The sequence below is a fragment of the Vigna radiata genome, chromosome 10, assembly GCF_000741045.1.
Source record: "Vigna radiata var. radiata cultivar VC1973A chromosome 10, Vradiata_ver6, whole genome shotgun sequence".
Classification (NCBI taxonomy): domain Eukaryota; kingdom Viridiplantae; phylum Streptophyta; class Magnoliopsida; order Fabales; family Fabaceae; genus Vigna; species Vigna radiata.
In genome coordinates this window covers 7,914,994-7,935,882 of record NC_028360.1, presented here as the reverse complement: position 1 = coordinate 7,935,882, position 20,889 = coordinate 7,914,994, and the positions used below count along the sequence as shown (strand labels likewise).

The following is a 20,889-nucleotide window of genomic DNA, read 5'->3' as shown; positions in this document are numbered from 1 at the left end:
CGTTCTTCTCCAGCAACTGGTTTTGCTGTGTAGCAGTGTCTCTAGATCAGATGGAAAATTAAGGGATAACTTCAGCAGTCTAATTAATCTACATTACTGGTGACTATTTTAGTATCTCATCTTATTCATTAGTATGATGTGATAATAAAACAAATTGTTATTGGATACTTGGGAAAATGTATTTAACAAGAAAGTAAACTGCAGATCAGAATTTATCACGAGGAAAGAAAGATGGTAAAACTAGCTATTTTATACTATAAAAATTTGATTGCTTTAGTTACCATAATAAGAGAAATTTAGCTATTGATAGAGCGAATTTCAGTCTGAACCACTTATCTAACTTTTACTATGGTTAAATTGTCACCTAGTGATTGGGATCTCAACAATTTTAAAAATTGATGTTAGAAAATCTTTTAATTTTCTCAATATTTTGTTTGAATATAGTAATTAAAATATCTTACGTTTTTTTTATTTTCTTATTTAAATAAAATATTTGAAATTCTTTTTGTGGCAAAATTTTATTTTAAAAATATGTATTTTAAAATTAAAATTTACAAAAAAATAGTTAAATTTAAATATGAAAATAATACTCAACAATTCAGTTCAACCCACATGATTTGCTTTTATGAGTCCGAGCCAAAAAAACAAGCTCACATAAGAAAACCACAAGGCCAAAGTAATAAAAGTTGAAATGGTAAATTTAGGTCAAAGGTTGAAATAAATAAACTTAGACTAAATATTGAGGTGAAATTGTCTAAATTGAAGGTAGAGTTAAGTCACTTGGATCCAAGTCATCGAGTTGAAGAATCGATTTGAGCCACTTCAAGTCGAAGCCTAGCTAAGTCGATCGGGTCGAAGAATCAAGTTGAATTAGATCAGACCAAAAATCGAGTTAAGTCGAATTGGGTTGAAAATCAAGTTAAGTTAATCTAAGTCGAAGGTCAAATTGAGTTGACCAACCCGAAAGGTCTGAAGATCGAGCCGAGTAGGCGTGGTAGAAAGTCAAGTCAAGTCTTTATGGTTAAAGGTTGAGCTGAATCAGTTAAATCAAAGGTAGACTTAAGTTGGTATGGCTGAAGAATCAAGTTTAATCAACTTTAGACAAGGTTGAATAGGGCAGGAGGTCGAGGCAAGTCATCTTAGGCCAAAGGTTTATCTGAGTTTACCTACACAAAGGTTGATATAAGTCAGTTTGAGCAAAGGTTCATTTAAGTCAGCTCAAACAAAGGTTGATCCAAGTTGACCTAGGCTGAAGGTCAAGTCAAGTCAGCTCAGACTAAGAATGACAATGGGTCGAGTCGAGCACGAATAGTGCCTACTCGCTATCTCACCCGTAACAAAAAAATCTTTCCACTACCCGCTCCTTACTCACGTGGTTACCCGTTTAAAAATACCAATAGATATTTTAAAACTCTTGGATACATGTGAATACTTGCAAATATTTTAAAAATTTTTAAAACGAAATTTACATAAAATTATAAACAAATATATAAAATATAATATAAATTAAATATAAATTAGAAATTAAATTTAATTTGATAAAATATAAATTAATTTTAATTAAACTCAACAATATAAAATATAAATTAAATTTTTATTTTTACTTTTTGTGGATAGAGAATATTTGTAAGTACATGTAGTATAAGACCCATATCCTATCCATTTATAAATGAGTATTAAAATATTTGCTAACCTCAAATAATAAATATTTCCAAGTATCAACTATCTGTCATGAATTTTATCAACAGATACTTGCAAGCTCGAGTATTTTCATCATCCTATTTTAGATTGTAGGTCTAACCGAGATTTTATCAGCAGATACTTGCAAGCTCGAGTATTTTCATCATCCTATTTTAGATTGTAGGTCTAACCAAATCGGTTAGACCAAGAATAACTAAGTTAAAGGTTAAGCCAAGTTGACTTAAGTTGAAGTCGAGTTAAGTTGACTAATAAAATAGAAGCTTACTTAGGATTGGGTTGAAATTGACTAATGAATCATGAGTAGGGATGACAACGAGTTGAGTTGGACACGAATAGTGTCTACACGCAACCTGACTCGGAAAAAAATATTCATCTGCTACATGACTTGCATTCCGCACGTATATCCACTTAAAAAATATTGCGGATACTCCCAAATACACGCAAATATTTTAAAAAATATATTTTTATAAATTATTAAAATAAAATTTAAATAAAATTACAAAACATATATAAAATATAATATATGTTAAATAAAATATAAATTAAAATTTAATTTTAATTAAATTTAATCTTATATGATATAGTTAATTTTTATTTTAATTAAATTTAACTCAATAAAATATAAATTAAATTTTTATTTTTATTTTTTGCGGGTAGCGGATATCGCGGGTATGATAGTATAATACCACATCCGACCCGTTTATAAACTAGTATTAAAAATATTCACTACTCACAATCCGTAGATAGTAAATACCTACAAATATCAAATATCCATCATACATTTTATTCGTGGATATTCGCGAATGTGGAGTTTTTTGTCATCCGTATCATGGTCATAAAATGAATAATTGTGGAATTTTAATTTTTTTACCTAATTTCAAATTATATTTTTTTAGCTATTTGAAATCTTATTAAAATTTTAAAAGTTTTAATTTTCACATCCTAATAGCTCAATTTTTTTAGATTTTCTAAATAAATAAATTACGCTGTTAAATTGCCTCATCAAAATACATTATTATGGTGTCCTGTTAGTTTTGGAATGTAAAAGATATATTCGAAATTAATGAGAGGTGGAGAAATTTGGAAATAATGCTTTTAAAAAAATATTTATCTAAAGTAATTTTAAGTTTAATCTCTTTGTAAATAAATGTTATGGTTTTTTTTTTGTCTCGATTGATCCTTTATTGTCAAATCTTTTGCAAATAAATATTTTGCAATTTAGATTCTTTTTAATTGATTATTGGATTTGGTTCTTTTACAAATAACTTCTGTTGAGATGATATTAAGTTAGCAGGGAAAAATAAATTCCAATAATTTGTTCATCAAACAACAGCTTTGTAATTTATTAGCTGTATTTTTATAACCAATTTTCGAAATATTAAAAAAATAGCATGATGATTGGCTTGATGATGCATAATAATTGATTAAGCGATTAATATGCCCTTAATCAATTTTATTAAAAAATTGAAATGAGTCACTAAAGTATTGTGAATATATTTAGTGGTGATTTTGTTTTTTCTTTTTCAATTTTGTTTTATTTTATTTTTCATTCTTTCACTACTCATCACACCATCCAAATTATTAACAATTTTCTTTTATACAAATGATTGTATTATTTAACCTTTTTCAACAATTTTTGAATAATGAAAATTACTAAAATTCTTAGGAGAAGGTGTGAACATTAAAAAGAAAATTTATATATTTTGTTATTTAATTGATTTTTTTTATATATATATTTTTAGAATTGTGCAATTTACTTAAATATAATATGAGGTATTGAATGAAAAAGAAAATATAAAATGAGTGTTATTTATAATAACATTGTTTTATATCTTAGTGATAGACGAAAAAGAGATCCGTAGTCAAAATAGACAACTGTTCGATAAGCACGAAAAAATAGATATTATTAATGACCAATTAATACGTTTAATGATAATATCTACCTTTTCAGATTTGTGCTTCTTAAACAGTGTATCCATTGCCTCTTTGGATTACAAATCTCTCATTCATCAATAGTATAAATATGTTGACATGTTTTCTATCTTTTGGTCTTAGAAGATTATAAAGATTCCAAAGAACTAACAAGTTGCGATTTCCTCTTTCGTTTTGGTCTACAGTCTAGGGAAGATGAATTCCTATAGTCTTTTAGTTTCTGTCTTTGGTCTTTGATCTTGATTGTCGGTCTCAAACAGTGGAAGTAACGGTAAAAATGTTCAAAGTCTTATTATATCACTAATTCCTTCGTAGAAGGATAATCTAGTTAAGGAAAAAACTTATTTTCTTTTACCTTAGGAGGTTTTTATCTATTTATAATATTTTTTATTGGACTTTATTCTTTAAATAATTGAGAAGAATACAATTACTTTATATCTAATCTCCATTTAATTATATTAAATATTAATTGGTTTATCGACCATTGGAGTCGAGATAGTACAATAATATTGAAGATGTATTCATTCTAAGAAAAAGTTGAAATGTTAAGAGATCTGATTTTATATTGAATTTAATTATTTTTATGCATGAAAAAATATGCAATAAGAAACTATAGTTTTTTCATTCTCACGTAAATATGTATTATTCCTAGGGATGATCTTATTAAAAGTAAAATGAAGTACTAAATAAAAACATAACTGTAGTGTATGGAGGTATTGAGAGTAAGGGGTGGATCGGGTGGAGGGAGAAACGGATCGGGTGGAGGGAGAAAATGATCGGTAGGGCTCAGCTGGGGTGGAGGACAGGTTGATAGGGAGGAGAAATAGACCATTTGAATTGCGTAGGGAGTTCTTAGAGGAGAGAGGAAGATCGGGTGGAGGGAGAAAGGGATCGGGTGGAGAGAGAAAATGATCGGGATAGATTAGTGANGGTGAGGGGCAGACGACTTGAGAGAAGAGGGTGGTCAATGGAAGTGGGGAAGGCATGTGACACATGGGGAAATGAGGTGTATAGTGGATCGGGTAGATAGAGAAAGGGATCAGGTAGAGTGAGAAGCGGATCGGGAAGGAAGTGAAAAGGAGAAGATTACTGCACGAGGGTAGGCACGTGGTAACAGGCTAGGATCCAGGGAGTTAAGGTGTATATCGTAACGGACAGGATGATGGGAGCGAAGATCTCGGAAGTGAGGAGCGACAGTTACGCGAATTAGCGAGATATTCGGAGTCACGATTCGGCGGTTACAGGTAATGGGCTGCCCACAGGTAAAGTTGAGGCCTATAAATACAAGTGTTAGGGGAGAGGTAAAGGACTTTTGATCTTTTCTACTTTTGACTCTGAATTTAATGGTGACTTGGCTGACTTGGACGTTGGAGTGCTAACCTGCAGGTCACCACCCGTTCAGGCGTTCTAGGAAAGAAGACTGATCGTCTTGAGTCTTGTCTCGGGTCCACATCCGAAACAATAACTATAAAAATTTTAAATTTTGTTTGGTTCACCGAAAAATTTATAAATATTTTCTGTGTAAAATAAAAGAAAATTTTGTCACAAAAATTACGAAAGTTAAATGAGAAAAATATATTAAAACTTTAAGTATATTAAGATAATATTCTTAATATTAATCACTGTATTATACTTTAGAAGTTATAATTCCTCTCAACTAAGAAAAGATATACTTATTTTTTTTTTATATCTCAACTCCTAAATAATATAAAATTATTTTTCTATATTTTAGAAGTTATAATTCCTGTCAAATTCTAAAATATTAAGAAAAAATATACTTATTTTTTTATCTCAACTTCTAAATAATATAAAATTATCTTTCAACTTCTAAACACTATAAAATGAGAGACATCATTCAAATTTCTGACTTTATACCTTATTTAGTGAACATACTTTACCACTATTACGTGATATACAAAAATAAGAGCTTATTTTTTTATAACCAAAATATATGATAAATATTTTTTTTTAAGTATATAAATTTTATATTTACTTATGATAAACAGATTTTAATTTAATAATAAACAATTTATTTTAAAGACTATTTAATCTAATTAAGAAAAAAAAATGAAAACAAAAGATAAAATAAATAAAACATTAATTACAGTTTCTATAAGATATCATTTTGTTGAAGAATTAAAAAATAATTATCAACAAGGATTAGTTTCTTAAAATATTTTTATTTAATATGATAATTTATAGATATAATTTGTTACAGTGATCTTCATCTCCAACACAATCATATATATAATTTGGTAAAAATATATAATAATTTCTTAGTTGAGAAGTTAGCACGGAATGAATCCAAATGAACGAAACCTCTTCAACAAGTCACAGAGTATAAAAGGCAGCACAGGATAGTCTTCCAACAGTCTTTGTTTTCTGTACCTAATTCACCATCCAAACCTCTCTCTCTCAGTACCAAACATCAACAAATTCGTTCTCACAGAATCTACAGAGAAAGAGAGAAACGGTTGAGTTAAATTGAAGATGAAGATCACTGTCATGACTGTTGATGAACAAATTCTCACGTTGGATGTGGATCCCCACGAATCTGTACTCATAAAAGATCCTTCTTTTTGTTTTTATCTTCATCTTTTTCCTTTCACATCACTGTTTCTCATTCCCTTTTCCTTTTGGGTAGGTGGAGAACGTCAAAGCATTGCTCGAGGTTGAGGTGAGTTCTTTTTGTTCTTCTTCACTACCCATCACTTTCTTACCTTAAAAAAACATTTGTTTTTTATTTGTTTGTTTTGAAAAGAGTTAACTTTGTTCCAATTTTGTTTCTTGTGAATGTTGACGAGGGTATTTGGGAAACACTGTTTTTTCATTGAAATTATGGCTTGTGGGTTTTTCATTATTTGACAATCCAGAAACAAAACCCATGTGAGAGGTTGTGGTCGATTCATGCTTCTTTTTTTGTACAATTGGTGATGTTGGATCTTGTTTGATTTTAATTTGTGTGGCCTTTTTTTTAATTGTTTTTGGGTGTGTTGTTTCTGTGATTGGATTTCTTATCGTCTTTGTTTGATGCTAAACTTGTGCATATGAGAAGACTAGTGTGCCTCTTCAACAACAACAACTTCTGTTCAATGGGAAGGAGGTGAGGAATTCTGAGAAGTTGAGTGCCCTTGGTGTTAAGGATGATGATTTGCTGATGATGGTGTCAGGTGCTGCGGCCGGCTCCGCCGCTTCTAGGTATGACCTTTCAAATTTGTTAAATTGCACATGATAGAAATTTAGAATTTGAAGAACTGTGAAATTCTACGTGACTTGGCTATGATTGTGTACTCAGGTTGATTTGATAATTTGATACTTCACAGTGATATAGTTTGTGGAGTCTGACAATTTTTGTTCTGTGATAGGACAAAATGTGGGTTGTAGTCAGCTTACTCTATACTCCATCCATTTTGACTTGAGTCTAGTCATGTCTCTTCCCTAACATTTTATTCACTGATGTGTTGTTGCAAAAATGAAACTAAATCGGGTGCCATTTGTAAAAGGAAGGTTTTATGGATAAACGTAAGTAAGAAAATGAAGTGATAATATTGCAAATGGGGTAGTGGAAGTGTGGAAGATCACTAGTGGGCATAGCACTTGAAAGCAGACTTACTAGTCTCTGAGATAAGACACTATTTCTACAATTTGATGCATTTCTTTCATATGCTCACTATTCTTGAGGTACGGGTAATTAATGTGAAGATAGTAAAAAAAATTGAAGAGATAAGCCATTCGATGTTCTTTAGGACCAGCAAAAGAGATAAGTCATTCCATGCTATAGATTTGTTGTGTTATCAACATATGATGCATCCCGCTTGACTTTTACTGTTATATAATCTATGTGAACTGTTGTTTCCTTGAAATATAATGTTCTTAAAATACTTATTCTAATAAATTTAAATTATTTCAGTGGGTCTACCAATGATTTGAGTTTGAATACCGACGGTTCCGCTGTCAACCCTGGTGCTTTCCAGCAGCACATAAGAAGAGATTCTAATTTGATGGGTCAGCTCTTTCAGGTAAGTTATGTTTTGTTTTATCACATATTAATCACATTCTTTATTTATCAAGATCTGGTGTATGTACATGATATGCCATTTTCACTCTTAAAATAATTATTTTGAACTTTCCTGTCAATTAGCTGTTTACATGTAAATTTGTTTAACTATTTCATATTTTGGTTCTTTTCTTTTGTGATTGGCTTTATTGTAACCTTCTTTATAATGGAAAATACAGAGTGATCCAGAGTTGGCACAGGCTATTTTAGGGAATGATCTGAATAGATTGCAAGAAGTTTTGCGATTGCGTCATCGCCAAAGAGATGAATTAAAGCGTCAGAAAGAAGAAGAACTGGTAAGTAAGCTGTATGATCATTATTGTTTCTTTACATGTCAAGAGTTTAAGTTCAGTTGTCTCATGACTAGATGGGCTGCTTTAATCCTTTGTAGTCATTTAAATTTTATTACCTGTGTTTTGCTGTCTCTCTGTTAGAATATTTTGCTCAAATTTATTTGACTTATTTTGGGCAGGCTCTTCTTTATGCTGATCCTTTTGATGTTGAAGCACAAAAGAAGATTGAAGCTGCCATCCGCCAGGTCAGTATTCTTTTAATTAGAGATAAAACAACTCAAGTGTATGGTAGATTGACTTTTGATGTATGCATTCACTATACCAACACAACATCAATTTCCAATTGTGTTTGGAATTTTCCAGGCACTGCCATGTACTATATGTTTTTCAATTTATTTATGCATTTGGTTTAGCTTAAATTTGGAAAAATAGTCTGTTCTTTTTCAGAAGCTGCAGAATGAAGCTATTATTTCCTCGAAATAAACCAATTCAAGTCTACACTAACCATATGCTTGTTTTGAGAAAAGTGGGGTGGAAAGATTTGTACTGAAATAAACCAATTCAGGTCTACACTAACCATATGCTTGTTTCGAGAGAAGTTGGGTGGGTGGATAGACTTATAGTGGGTGAAAATAAAATAAACCGACTATTTCCCTGGTTTTGTTTAACAATGCAACTTTAAAGGAAATAACTAATGAAGCTGGGACCTATTGGTGCCATTGTTCAATGGAGATGCAACTTTTAAGGAAATAACTAATTAAGCTGGGACCTATTGGTGCCATTGTTTAATGGAGATGAGACTTTCATATGGTATCGAGAAAGAAAAAATGTGAAGAAGACCAATTTGCCCCACCTCTGCATCCCTTTTCTCCATATTTTTTTTCCTTCTTGCTTCCTCTGCTTCCTGCCTTCTTTTCTATTCTTTCTTCACCTGGTTTCTCTACAACTTTACCTACACCCTTCCTCCTACCACCATATATCTTGCAACTCTTCCCTTTGAATTTCTTTCTACACCAGTGCTTTCTCCAATTGCTTCACCACCATCTCCTCCCAACAGTGCTGATGACATCTAACTCTCTTCTTTGAGAACTTGTTACCAAAATACACTGCTCTTGTTTTTATTTCTTATAGGGCTATATAATCTTCAATATTTATATACATGAGTATGTTATATTGACTTTAATGTCAGGTTGTTTTAATACTACACACCACGGTTACTACATGGAATGATATTCTATCTACTTTTGGATTTTAAATCTATGTCAAATTGATTGTCAAGATACAAGAAGAAACTGGTGGCCAGTTTTGGCTTCAGGCTGTTTTAGCCACTACGCTAAACCACTATGCTATAGCAGACAGGGGCTCCTCCACTCTGCTATAGCGCTAAATATAAATCCCTGGTTGCAACATGGTCATGGTGAATTGAACTTTATAACTATTCAAATGATAATCTTATTGTGAATTTGTTAATCAATTAGCATTCAAGTTCATTGATTTTAGTTTTATTATATTAATACTATAGCACTCTTTCTTTTTATATAATTTCTTTGTCTTGTGAATCTCTAACTAACCAGTTTGTTTATGATAATATTTTGGCTAAAGACTGACATTACCTTGTCAGATTAAATTTGTGCTTATTTATGCTTGTGTGCAGTTGACAAATATTTAGACATTTTCAGATTCTATTAGATTACCATGTTATGTGCAATCTATTACTTGTCTTGCCTGCAAAAGCATTGTCTGTAATCATTTATCTTGTATTGGGCACCCCTCTTCCTGATTAATATTATCATGTTTGTTCTGTTTAATCTTACAGAAAGGGATTGATGAAAATTGGGCAGCTGCATTAGAACATAACCCCGAAGCTTTTGCTAGAGTGGTATGTATGATATTTTTTCAGTTGTATTTTCAATGCTACAAGCTTTTTTAGTTTATTGTAATTTCATAATAATGCTCCAGTTTTTATGGATTATTTCAGGTCATGTTGTATGTTGATATGGAGGTTAATGGTGTCCCATTGAAGGTGAGTGATCTGTGACAATTAGTATCTTTTTTTTCAACTTTTGGTTCAAACTACACAGAATATAATATGTTTTCTTTTTTGCGTGTTGATTTCAATTTCATTTTTTAATTTTTATATGAAATGGAACATGCATTAATTAGATTCTCACTTGGTTTCAGGCATTTGTTGATAGTGGAGCTCAGTCTACCATTATATCAAAAAGCTGTGCTGAGCGTTGTGGGTATGAAAAATTTGTTTGACTGAAATTTGCTTCCAAGACATTTATGATAATATATAATGATTGAATTTATTAGTAGTTCAACTGCTTGGCAATGAATTTACTCATACATATCTTGATAGATATGCTATTGAGGAAGTAAACTTCATCTTAATTGCTTGTGGAGATTATACATTCTTGAATGGGATTAATATTTCCACCGATATTCATAGGTGTACATTATTTTATTTGTAAGTAAATCCTAAGTAAAAAATAGAGCTCTGATTTATTCCCTTTGGTCAGGTTTTCTTTCAGCATACATAAATCAGGTAGTTTGATAGGACTGATATTAGAAAAGAATGGAAAAATAGAACTAGAATTTTATTTCTTTCCTTGATGCCAATCCCGTACCATTGTAGTAGGGGAAAGAGTCAAAGAATAGAAAGAACTTCAGTACTCACACAATACAACTAAGTTTTTTCTAGAGTAACCACTCTCCACAGACCCTTTTTTCTGATTCCCCCAAAAAAGTCCCTCCTACACTCCTAGAACAGTTTATAATTGTCAGTTACAGCTGTTCAAGGACAGCAGTACTAACTACCTTACCTTTTCCTTCTCTTGTACACTATACCAACCTATCGTAGTTTAAGAAAAGGAAGGAAAATAGAAAGTGGGCAGAATTGTAAGGAATATTATGCATAATCATATATGTGTTCTGCATACAGAGCAGAAGAGCCTGAGTATGATTTTACAGTTTGATGTTAAGCCAGTGAATCATGCAACAACAAAAAAAAATGGCTGTAGGTGGAAGATAAGTTCCTGAATGAGTTCGAGGAAGACTAGTTTTGCTTAAATGTGGCAGTAGATGCTTAAATGTTGAAGAGAGAAGTTTTTTAGTTATGGTTTTGTGCACTATGAGTCTCAACAAACTATTCTTCTATAACATCATGGCCTTCCTATTTTCTGATATAATTTCATGTTCGTATAAAATTGCATTCTTTTTGAAGATTCATCTCCAAACTGTCTTTAGTTTGTGAGCATTTCAGGTTTTCTCTCGCTCTGTTTTGATAGGCTATTGAAATGAATGATATGTTCTCATGTACTTATTCACAAGTTTCCGGATTGAAGATGTGATTTTTTTTTGCTGGTCATGTTTCCAGATTGTTGAGGCTTTTAGATCAGCGATACAGAGGGATTGCTCATGGAGTTGGCCAGTCAGAAATATTGGGTCGTATACATGTAGCACCAATCAAGGTATTAACAGATCTCGTGGATAATTGTGTTGCTCAAGTTATGTGTATCTTATTGCATACTGACTGGTATTGGTAGATAATGATTATATATTTTCTCTTGTTTATATGGATATCTAATTTTGAGATTAATTACATTTGTGTATTGTATTTTTTAATTAGGTAGCAAATTTAACTGAAATTTAGAGCTGTTGTTTAGTATTATATTCTGATTCAAATTATATTGATATATTGCTGAGAAGGATCTTTGTTGTTTGCGATTTAAATTTTAGCAATGGTTGGTATCTCTTTCTGCCTTCTTTCACCATGTGGCTGTCTTGTTTCATTCATTTTAATGTGATTTTCATAAGGTTAAATGATTGGAGAAATGAGATGCAATTTTCATAAGCTTTTACAGTATTTCTTTGTCCATGTTTTACTCCAACCTTTTATCTTATGAATGTATTTTCCTTAAGATTGGGAGTATATTTTACCCATGCTCATTCTTGGTGCTGGACTCTCCCAATATGGAGTTTCTATTTGGACTGGATATGCTCCGAAAACACCAGGTACCATCCTCAGTTGCACTCTCTGATATCATTTCCTTCAGTTTTTACTCGAAGCTGCTATTCTTATAGCTGTGTATCTTGTCTGCAGTGTATAATTGACTTGAAAGAAAGTGTTTTGCGAGTTGGTGGAGGTGAAGTTTCTGTGCCATTTTTGCAAGGTTAGTTTCCTAATGTGTTAATTCTAAAATTGACTACTGTTTATCCTCATACGTTTGCACAGTTATGTATCCTTCACAGAATATATATGAATATATATGTATTGACCATATTGGTTGTCATGTTCAGAGAAAGACATACCATCTCGGTTTTTAGATGAGGAGAAGTATGCTAAGGAAGCTTCTGGCTCCGGTGGCCAAGTAAGTATACTTTTGATTATACGCTTTTCTTTAAGCAGCCAAGTTAAAATTGTAATGCTTTATTCTGCTTTTAGATATCTAATACTGTCATCATTCTTAATCTATTGGTAATTATGATATAATATGACATGAAGGATGAAAATTCCCTCGGCTGTGTATTTTTGGCACATTTTATATATCTTCTTAGGCCAAGATGTTAAGTAGTATACTTAATTTTTTTTCCTGCAATAAAAAGGATTAAGAGCAAAAGGTGTAAACAATCATAGATAGTCATAAATTATTGTGGCTTTTCTTGACTACTTTGTCATTTTGTTTTGATGAAGACAATAACAGTTTTGTGTGATGTTTCTTGTGCACTCAGATTACATCAGGGAGCAATAATCCATCAACTGGAGGCCACCCTTCTGGTTAGTTATGGAGATTTTGTAAAAACTCTACAATGGGAAAAATCACTTTATACATTTAGAGCTTAAAATATGCAAAAATATTCACTTTTGTATTTGTCCTGCTTCTGGGGTTCAATTGGTTAGTTTTCCGTGAAATTTTCACCCAAAGCAAGCTTTTTAGGTTGCAAACTCTTTATACTTTTATGAAATTTGATGAGGTAGTAATTTTTTTTTTTGCAGTTGTCCATAAATTAAGTTCCTTTTACTTCCCATATCAAACAAAATTCACATTTCCAAAGTAATCAATTTGGCCAATGTCAATAACATAATCATTCTATTTCTACTTATCTTTCAGGAGGAGCTTCTAGTGACAGGGCTAAGGTATGCTTTCAAGTTTCAATATTTCAGTTTTGTACTTTGCCCTTTGCTTGACTGTATGCATATGAACATCGGCTTTCATTCCCTTCACATGTCAGAATAAATTTCAATTAAACCCTCTAAATGGTTCCCTTTGGATTAATTAGTCATTCAATCAGTTTTCAATGATTTTTTCTCCAAACTTATCCTTTCATATACTTATCCTTATTGGTATGTACTGTATTTTTGAAAGATTAATTTAGTTAAAAAAAAAAAATCTTTGGAGGACCAAGTTGATGATTCACTTAAAATGATTGTAGGATTCTGAATTTGAAGCGAAAGTTGCAAAGCTTGTTGAGTTGGGATTTGAAAGAAATGCAGTTGTAGAAGCTCTTCAGATATTCAATGGCAATGAGGAACAGGCTGCTGGATTTCTTTTCGGCGGCTAGAGACAACATGTGCATTGGAAATTGATTAATTTGTTACTTTAAACAATTTTTACTTAATCAATTCAATTATAATTTCTAAAATCAAAATTGTAGACTTATTGTGAAATTGTTCAGAGAATGTTTCTATTTAATTGGAAAACCGTCTCATTGTCAGTTAATGTGTTACTAACCTTTATCGTGGGTATGGATAACAAATTCTAGAATAAATTTATATTTTTATTTCAATTTGTTTAGTTATTAAATGTTTGTTTGAATAAATTAATTAAAAAAATCGCTTAATGATGTGTTTCAATAAAACCAAATTCTTCAAGATTTATTTAGTTAAAATTGATAATAATTGTTTTGATTAATATTAATTAAAGTTAATTTTTTTAAATCATTGATTACAATATTTTTCCGCGATTTATTCTATTGTTAGCTAAAATTCTTACTAGTCAAAACGATTATGGTTAAAATAGGTTGGAAAATTTTCTAGTTAACGTTAAAAATATTTAGTACAAAAAATCTTACAAACATTTTTGTTAAAGAGAGATAAAATAAAATAAAAAAAATTAAATTCAAATAATCTTATTAAATTGAATATAAGATTACATAGTGAACTATTTGAGGTATAAAATGTATATTAAAGTATCCGCCTATTTCTATACACGAAATCATTTATATTTGATAAAATGCATAATCTAAATTGAGCTAGATGATGAAAAAGCGTTCATGTTTTTTTAGGATAATGATATTTAGACAACACTTTTTTGACAATATTTGAACATTGATTATGTGTCAATCTGTGATTGGTCAAAAATTACTCCACAATCAATGTTTATGATTATTATTATTATTATTGATTGTGAAGTAATTTTTGACCAATCACAGATTGACATGTAATCAATGTTCAAATGTTGTTAAAAAAGTGTTGTCTAAATATCATTATTTTTTTTTATATATAGAATCTAATAAACTAAAAAATGAATATATGCTTTACTTAGGAAGAAAGTATGCAAAATGAATTTGTCAATTTGAGAGCTTGAGACGAATAAAAATTAAAAGAAACAAGACCAATTACAAATTATTTCTATGTTTATACAATTTTAGCCTGCAAAAAAAAAAAGTGACCTTCTATAAGAAAATGTAATTACGAGTAAAACAAGTATAGTAATATGCGCAAAACATCTTATGAATATATCATTAAACATTAGGTTTAATACCTATTTTGGTCCCTCTTTTGGGAGGGTTTGTTCAAAGTGGTCCTCCCTTTTTTTAAAAGTTCACTTACGTCCTAACTTTTGCAAAAACTGTGTAAATAGGTCCTTTTTGGTAACGGTGTTAAAAAACTAACGGCAGAACTGCCAGGTGGCTAATATTTGATGATGTGACATTGTTATGTGTTTTAAAAAATTAATTAAATGTGATGTGGAATATGTAAAAGTTAGGGTTAAAATAAAATTAGGATTTGAGGTAAAATCAAATGATGATTTTCTGAGCAATTTAGGATTCAACATCCAGATTCAACACAGATTCTTGGTTAAATTGCGTTCGTAGTGCATAAACTCTTGAATCTGATGCTTCTACTGATAGCTGCATTAATTCCAGAGGATTCCCCTCCATAAGGAGCAGTTGGTCTCCTGATACTCTGAACCTGCCCCTTACGATTCTTAACAGCTTTTTGATGCTTCAGCTGCATAAAATTAAGATAACAAGAAAAAAAATAACAAATGTCAAGCAAGAAACACACCAGTTAACCAACAAAATTTTAGCATTTTGTTCACCCCAATTAAAGTGAGTACCTTGTAGTTCTTTCTGGGATTCTTTTTTTGCCTTGTTGCGATTGCGAGTTAGTCCCCTATTCTTCTCCATCTGCAGAAATTAGTGACAAGGAAAAATCTTTAAATTTGAAGGAAAACATGAACGATTCAATTAAAAACCGTAGTAGATAGAGCAAGAACCTGAGAAGAAATTAAACGTTTTCCTTCTACAGTCTCAAGCTGTGAGGAGATTGAAGTGTTCCTGTAAAAAGCAATCAATCTTTTGTTACAAAACTGAAGACAGTGGCAACAATAAAATTGAAATAGCCAAGGGCATAGCATTAACATATTACAAAAGAATCAGATAAAACCAATCCCCATAAGCGTTGTGCGCGAGGAGGACGAAGGTGAACGAAGGTTCGAAACTGGATGAACTCGCATTTTTGCTTCGCGGGTGAAGGTTGCAGATGAGTCGCCCTTGTGTTTTGTTCCTGGGTTTCTGTGTGCAGGTTTCGAAATCCCTGGAGGTGCGTCGCGATTCTGAAAGACGCTCAACTTCCGGCCATGGAGGTGTTGCGAGATTGAGCGCTTGTTGCGCAATGGTGGCCGGCGGCATGGTGGGGCGACGATTTGCGCGTGGTGGCTTTGGGTTTTGGCAACGACGACGACTTTGGGTTTTGGTGGCCACCGGCGGATCTGGTGTGGCAACTAGGGTTTGGTGGCAATTAGGGTTTCTGTTGGAGAAGATGGTGATGACGTGGCAAAGGGGACTGAGGTGGCAACACCTGTGGCAACACGTAGTCACTTAATAGCCACCTGGCACCTGTGCCGTTAAGAAACTTAACGCCGTAACCAAAAAGTACCACATTGAACAGTTTTTGCGAAATTTAGGACTTTAGTGAACTTTTTGAAAAAGAAGGGACCACTTTGAACAAAACATTCCAAAAGAGGGACCAAAATAGGTATTAAACCTAAACATTATAAAAATCATATATAAAAAGAATATGACTCAAATAACGTTTATACTGAGCAAGATATACAAATGAAGAAAGTCTCACGATAAGCTATAAGCTACAATTAACTTAGTCTTACATTCTTTATATTATCTTTTATTTTGTTTATAATAAGAGAAGAGTATAATATGATTTTTATTCTTCACATTATAAACTATGCATCTTATACATGACTAATATTTCTAAAACATATTCTATAGATTTAAAGATAGAAGTGGCAGATTAATAAACTAGGACACAAATTTAAGGGTGTGTTCACTTGAGGGTGATTGGGGGAGATGATTTGGGGGAGACTGATTGAGTGGATTTGAAGGGATTTGAAGGTTAATTTTTTTGTGTTTACTTGAGTGAATTTGAAGGTAATTGGAAGTGGATTTGGGGTGAATTTTGTAAAAATTAATGTAAGATTTGATTGATATGACAATTTTAAAAAATTTGTTTAATTGGTAGAAATTGAAGATTATCAATATGCCCATAGGTATTAAAGTAACATAAAATAATATTTGTTAATGTTATATTTAATTAAAAAAATGTTTATTAAGAGTAAAAAATTTATAATAATTATTAAAAATAAAATTAAAAATTTAATTAAATTATAATTTAGTGAAATATTTTTTTTTTTAAAATGTAGTATTTGTTAGAGGTCAATGATCTGAAAGAAAGAGCAAAATTGGGGTTGGAAAAAGAGAAAAAAGAGTGTAGAGATTAATTGATTGAATTAAGAAGGAAAGAGAGGAACCTTGAGATTCGTAGGAGTTGCAGCATACGCATACCAAAGAGCGCGGAAAAGGTCTTGTGCATCCTTGCTGCTAGACCTGGCCATTCTCTCATATCTTCACGATTTGGCAATGCACAACAAAACCCTCCTCTTCTCTAAACTCCAAGAAGGTCTATCAAGAAGAAGAAGAAGGTGCGTAATTGGGTGCGTAACCGAATACGACACCTTGCGTAACTGGATCCAGGTCGTGTGTATCTTGTTGCAAGTTGTGTAACCGAATACTCCACCTTTGTAATCGGATATAGGTCCTTTGTGCATGGGTCGAAGGTGTGTAACCGAATACGTTGCATAGGTAACCGAATACGCTGTATCATAAACTCTCATTTTCACTGTTCATCGTCTTCTTCACCTTCACTGGCCTTGCATTCAACTTAACACAGTCGTCTTGATGCCATGAAATCCTTCTTCCTCGTCATCTACAACACAACGTTGTGTACACAGTGCAAGTGGGTGGGTCTCAACTGTTGGGAATTCTTTTTAATTAGAGGGGCATTTCGGACAAAGAGGCTTTCATCCCTCCAAATCTCCTCTCATCAGCGGGTGAGTGAACAGTGTAACCATCCCGCAAATCACTCCTAATCGTTCTTCGCAATTCGATTGAAGTGAACACGAAAATTTTTCAAATCGTCGTCCTCCAACTCTCGTAAACAGTAAATTATGGGCAAGTGTATTGTAAGGTACATTGGTGGTGATTATGGTCGTGTTGTGGCGATGATTGTGGTCGTGCTGTGGTGATTTTGGAGAAGAAAAGTGTTCGATGTGGTTAGAGAGAACTTCATGAAGTTAGTAAAAGAAATTCTGGTTCGAAGTTCAGTTTTATAGGATTATGGTTTTTTTTTTATTTGTTTACTGTTCTTTCATTTTTTTTACATTGCATGATTTAATTTGTAAGATTTTTTATTTAATTATATAAAAAAAATAAAATTCAAAAAATACTAACAAACAAATTAAAAAAAGAAAAACATACACCGAATACATATTCAATAATATTTAACCATAAAATATAACATAAAAATTAAAATTACAAATCATATAAATATAAAATATTAACAAAAAAGTATATAAAATACTAACAAAAAACTTAATATACTAATATATGCGCAGGAAAAATAAAGCAGAAAAAAAAGAAATAAAAAAAACCAAAAAAAAATGAAATCCAAACAAAATAAAAGCTTCAGCTCCAACTTCGATAAGCAACCCGCACCTTCCAAATGTGGCCAACTTCGGTCAGCAACCAGCCGCACCTCCAAATGCGGTGCTCCTCAACCGCGCTTCCAAGTGTGACTCATCCAAATGCGTCAACAATAACCGCAACTCGTTTCAAGTGCGGCGAACGTCATCCGCAACTCCAACTTCGTCAGTCCTTTCAACTGCACTTCCAAGTGCATCAACGCCTTATTTTCAATTCCAAGAACGGTTAAGGCCTTCCTCCATCCAGAGCCCTCACATCCAACACCCAAACTCTATATCAAGCATCCCAACCTGCAGACCAAGCATCCCCAACCCGCACATCAACCACAAAGACAGTATTTGCAACAAATAAATCATTTTATTACACTACATGGAGCTGGGGAAGAGGGGAGGAACACTCCGCCAAAACACCTTAAAAATAATTGTTTTGGATGAACTTCTCTCCGACCGCTCCTGCACAATTTCCCCTAGACCTCCGAACGCTCCACGTGCTTTGTCCTCCGCTATCTCACCACGGTCTCGTACGCTCCTGTTCAAGCCGGCCGGGTACCTGCTACAGGTAGGGATGGCAACGGGTCGGGTCGGGCACGGATAGTGTCTACCCGCTACCCGACCCACCGGATAAAAGTGTACCCGCCACCCGACCCGCTACCCGCCGGGTACCCGCTTAAAAAATACCCGCGGGTATTTTAAAAATCCGCGGGTACCTGCGGGTACCCGCGGATATTTGCAAAAAATAAAAAAAAAATATGTTTTATATTTTTTAAAATAAAATTTAAATAAAATAACAAATATATATATATATATATATATATATATATAATATAATATAAATTAAATTAAATATAAATTAAAATTTAGTTTTAATTAATTTTAATCTAATAAAATATAATTTTATTTTATTTTTAATTAATTTTAATTAAAAAATATATAAATTAATTTTTTTATTTACTTTTTGCGGGTAGCGGGTACCCGCGGGTCGGATAGTATACTACCCGTACCCTACCCGTTTAGAAGCGGGTATTAAAATACCCGCTACCCGTTACCCGCGGGTAGTAAATATCCGCGGGTAGTAACTACCCGCCGCGGGTTTTACCCGCGGATACCCGTGCCCACGGATTTTTTTGTCATCCCTAGCTACAGGTACTCCGACGCTGAAGTCAGTTTGATTAAAAAGGGCAAAAATAGAAAGAGAAAGTAATAAGTAGGAATAAATGAGCATTCAATGTAACCAACCACCTTTCACCTTTGACATGTATTTATAGTATTCGTTATGGGCCCTTGATTACCTATTCCTTAACCATGGCCCAATCTCTGGCCCAATTATCTTAATTATGTTTTAACACAACCTAATTACCTTGTTTCCTTCTACCTGCAGTGGAGTTGACGTGCGTCCGGTCTCTGTTAACTCTTGTCTGGCGCCTTGGCTCACACGGTGTGATGGTTCAAAAGGTCATGGAGACACGACCGGTCGCTGTTAATTCCCGTCCGGTGCCTTGACTCCCGTGCGACGTCGATACGGACCAAGATCATGCAGATGCTCGTGAAAACCCTTCGGTTTGGTTGGTAGCCGTCCGTCCTATCTGATTTCGGGCACGGTTTGTCGTGCCCACCTGCCTGGGGCGCGCAGGTTCATCGTTGTTACCATGAAGATAGCAACCCTCTGTAAACCCTAGCTCCTAACTACCAGTCACGTGTATGTCTCGCGCCGGATACCTGGGGCTGATGGGCGTTCGACTGGTCTTTGACTGGTTCTCCATGCTACATATGCAGGGACTCGTCGTAAGACACCGCTCGGTCCTTAGGGTACATAAATGGTGAAAAGGAGAGAGGAGATGACTCTTGGAAGAAGAAGAGAGCAGAAAAGGGAAGGGGGTGTAGGTTGTGAAATATGAAATGTGGCACACTGAAGGAGGAAAGGTTGCTTATTTTATTGAGAATCTTATGATTCTCCTTCACCTTACCGTCTTAAGGACAGTAAGGCTGTTTGTTTAGTTAGCTTTTTGTTAGTTTTTAGTTTTCCCCGCTTTTCCCGTTCTTCCCTCTGTAACTCTATTAATAGAGTCTCCCCATTATCATTTTGTGTAAGAATAAGAAGAAGAAACANAATCATGTTTTACAGTTCAATGAAATGAGAAAAGGCTTTGTTTTTCTTACTCGGGTTGACGTCGTCTCCATTTTTTCCTTCTACGTTGTCTGCCGTCGCCGTCGTTTTCTGATCGTCTCCGGCAGCCTGGATCGCGCCTCTCTCTCCATCGTCAGAGAGAGCCTTGTGATCGTTCTCTCTCTTACTTTCCTTTCATCTTTCATTCTGCCACGCAGACACCCATTGTTTCCTTTTCTGCTTCTCGGGCCAGAGATGATTGGGCCTCAAAGTTTAAGTGCACAGTGTTGGGCTCGTTCTGATATGGTATCAGAGCAGGTCTAGTACCTGCTCTGCTTCCGCTTCGCCTGCTACTGATCTTGGTGCATTCTTGGGCTGGTTTCTTGCTTTCTTTTCTTCCATGGATCAATCCGATCAGTCATCCAACCCAAGCAGTGCTTTCTATCTGCACCCAGGAGAAAATCTCTAATCACGCAAGTTCTCAACGAAAACAACTACGCTTCTTGGAGCAAGAGC

General features: G+C 33.4%; 1 protein-coding gene across 1 annotated transcript; it reads left to right on the top strand.

Annotated features, from left to right (window-relative positions):
• Window positions 1-5,928: 5,928 nt before the first annotated feature.
• On the top strand, window positions 5,929-13,706 carry LOC106774443 (DNA damage-inducible protein 1). The gene is made up of 16 exons (XM_014661437.2): window positions 5,929-6,189; window positions 6,278-6,310; window positions 6,689-6,831; window positions 7,544-7,652; window positions 7,870-7,986; window positions 8,163-8,228; window positions 9,800-9,862; window positions 9,962-10,006; window positions 10,165-10,226; window positions 11,363-11,456; window positions 11,908-12,000; window positions 12,089-12,158; window positions 12,286-12,356; window positions 12,718-12,763; window positions 13,098-13,123; window positions 13,420-13,706. The coding sequence occupies exons 1-16, from the start codon at window positions 6,124-6,126 to the stop codon at window positions 13,546-13,548; spliced, it is 1,233 nt and encodes a 410-aa protein (XP_014516923.1). The 5' UTR covers window positions 5,929-6,123; the 3' UTR covers window positions 13,549-13,706.
• Window positions 13,707-20,889: the final 7,183 nt, after the last annotated feature.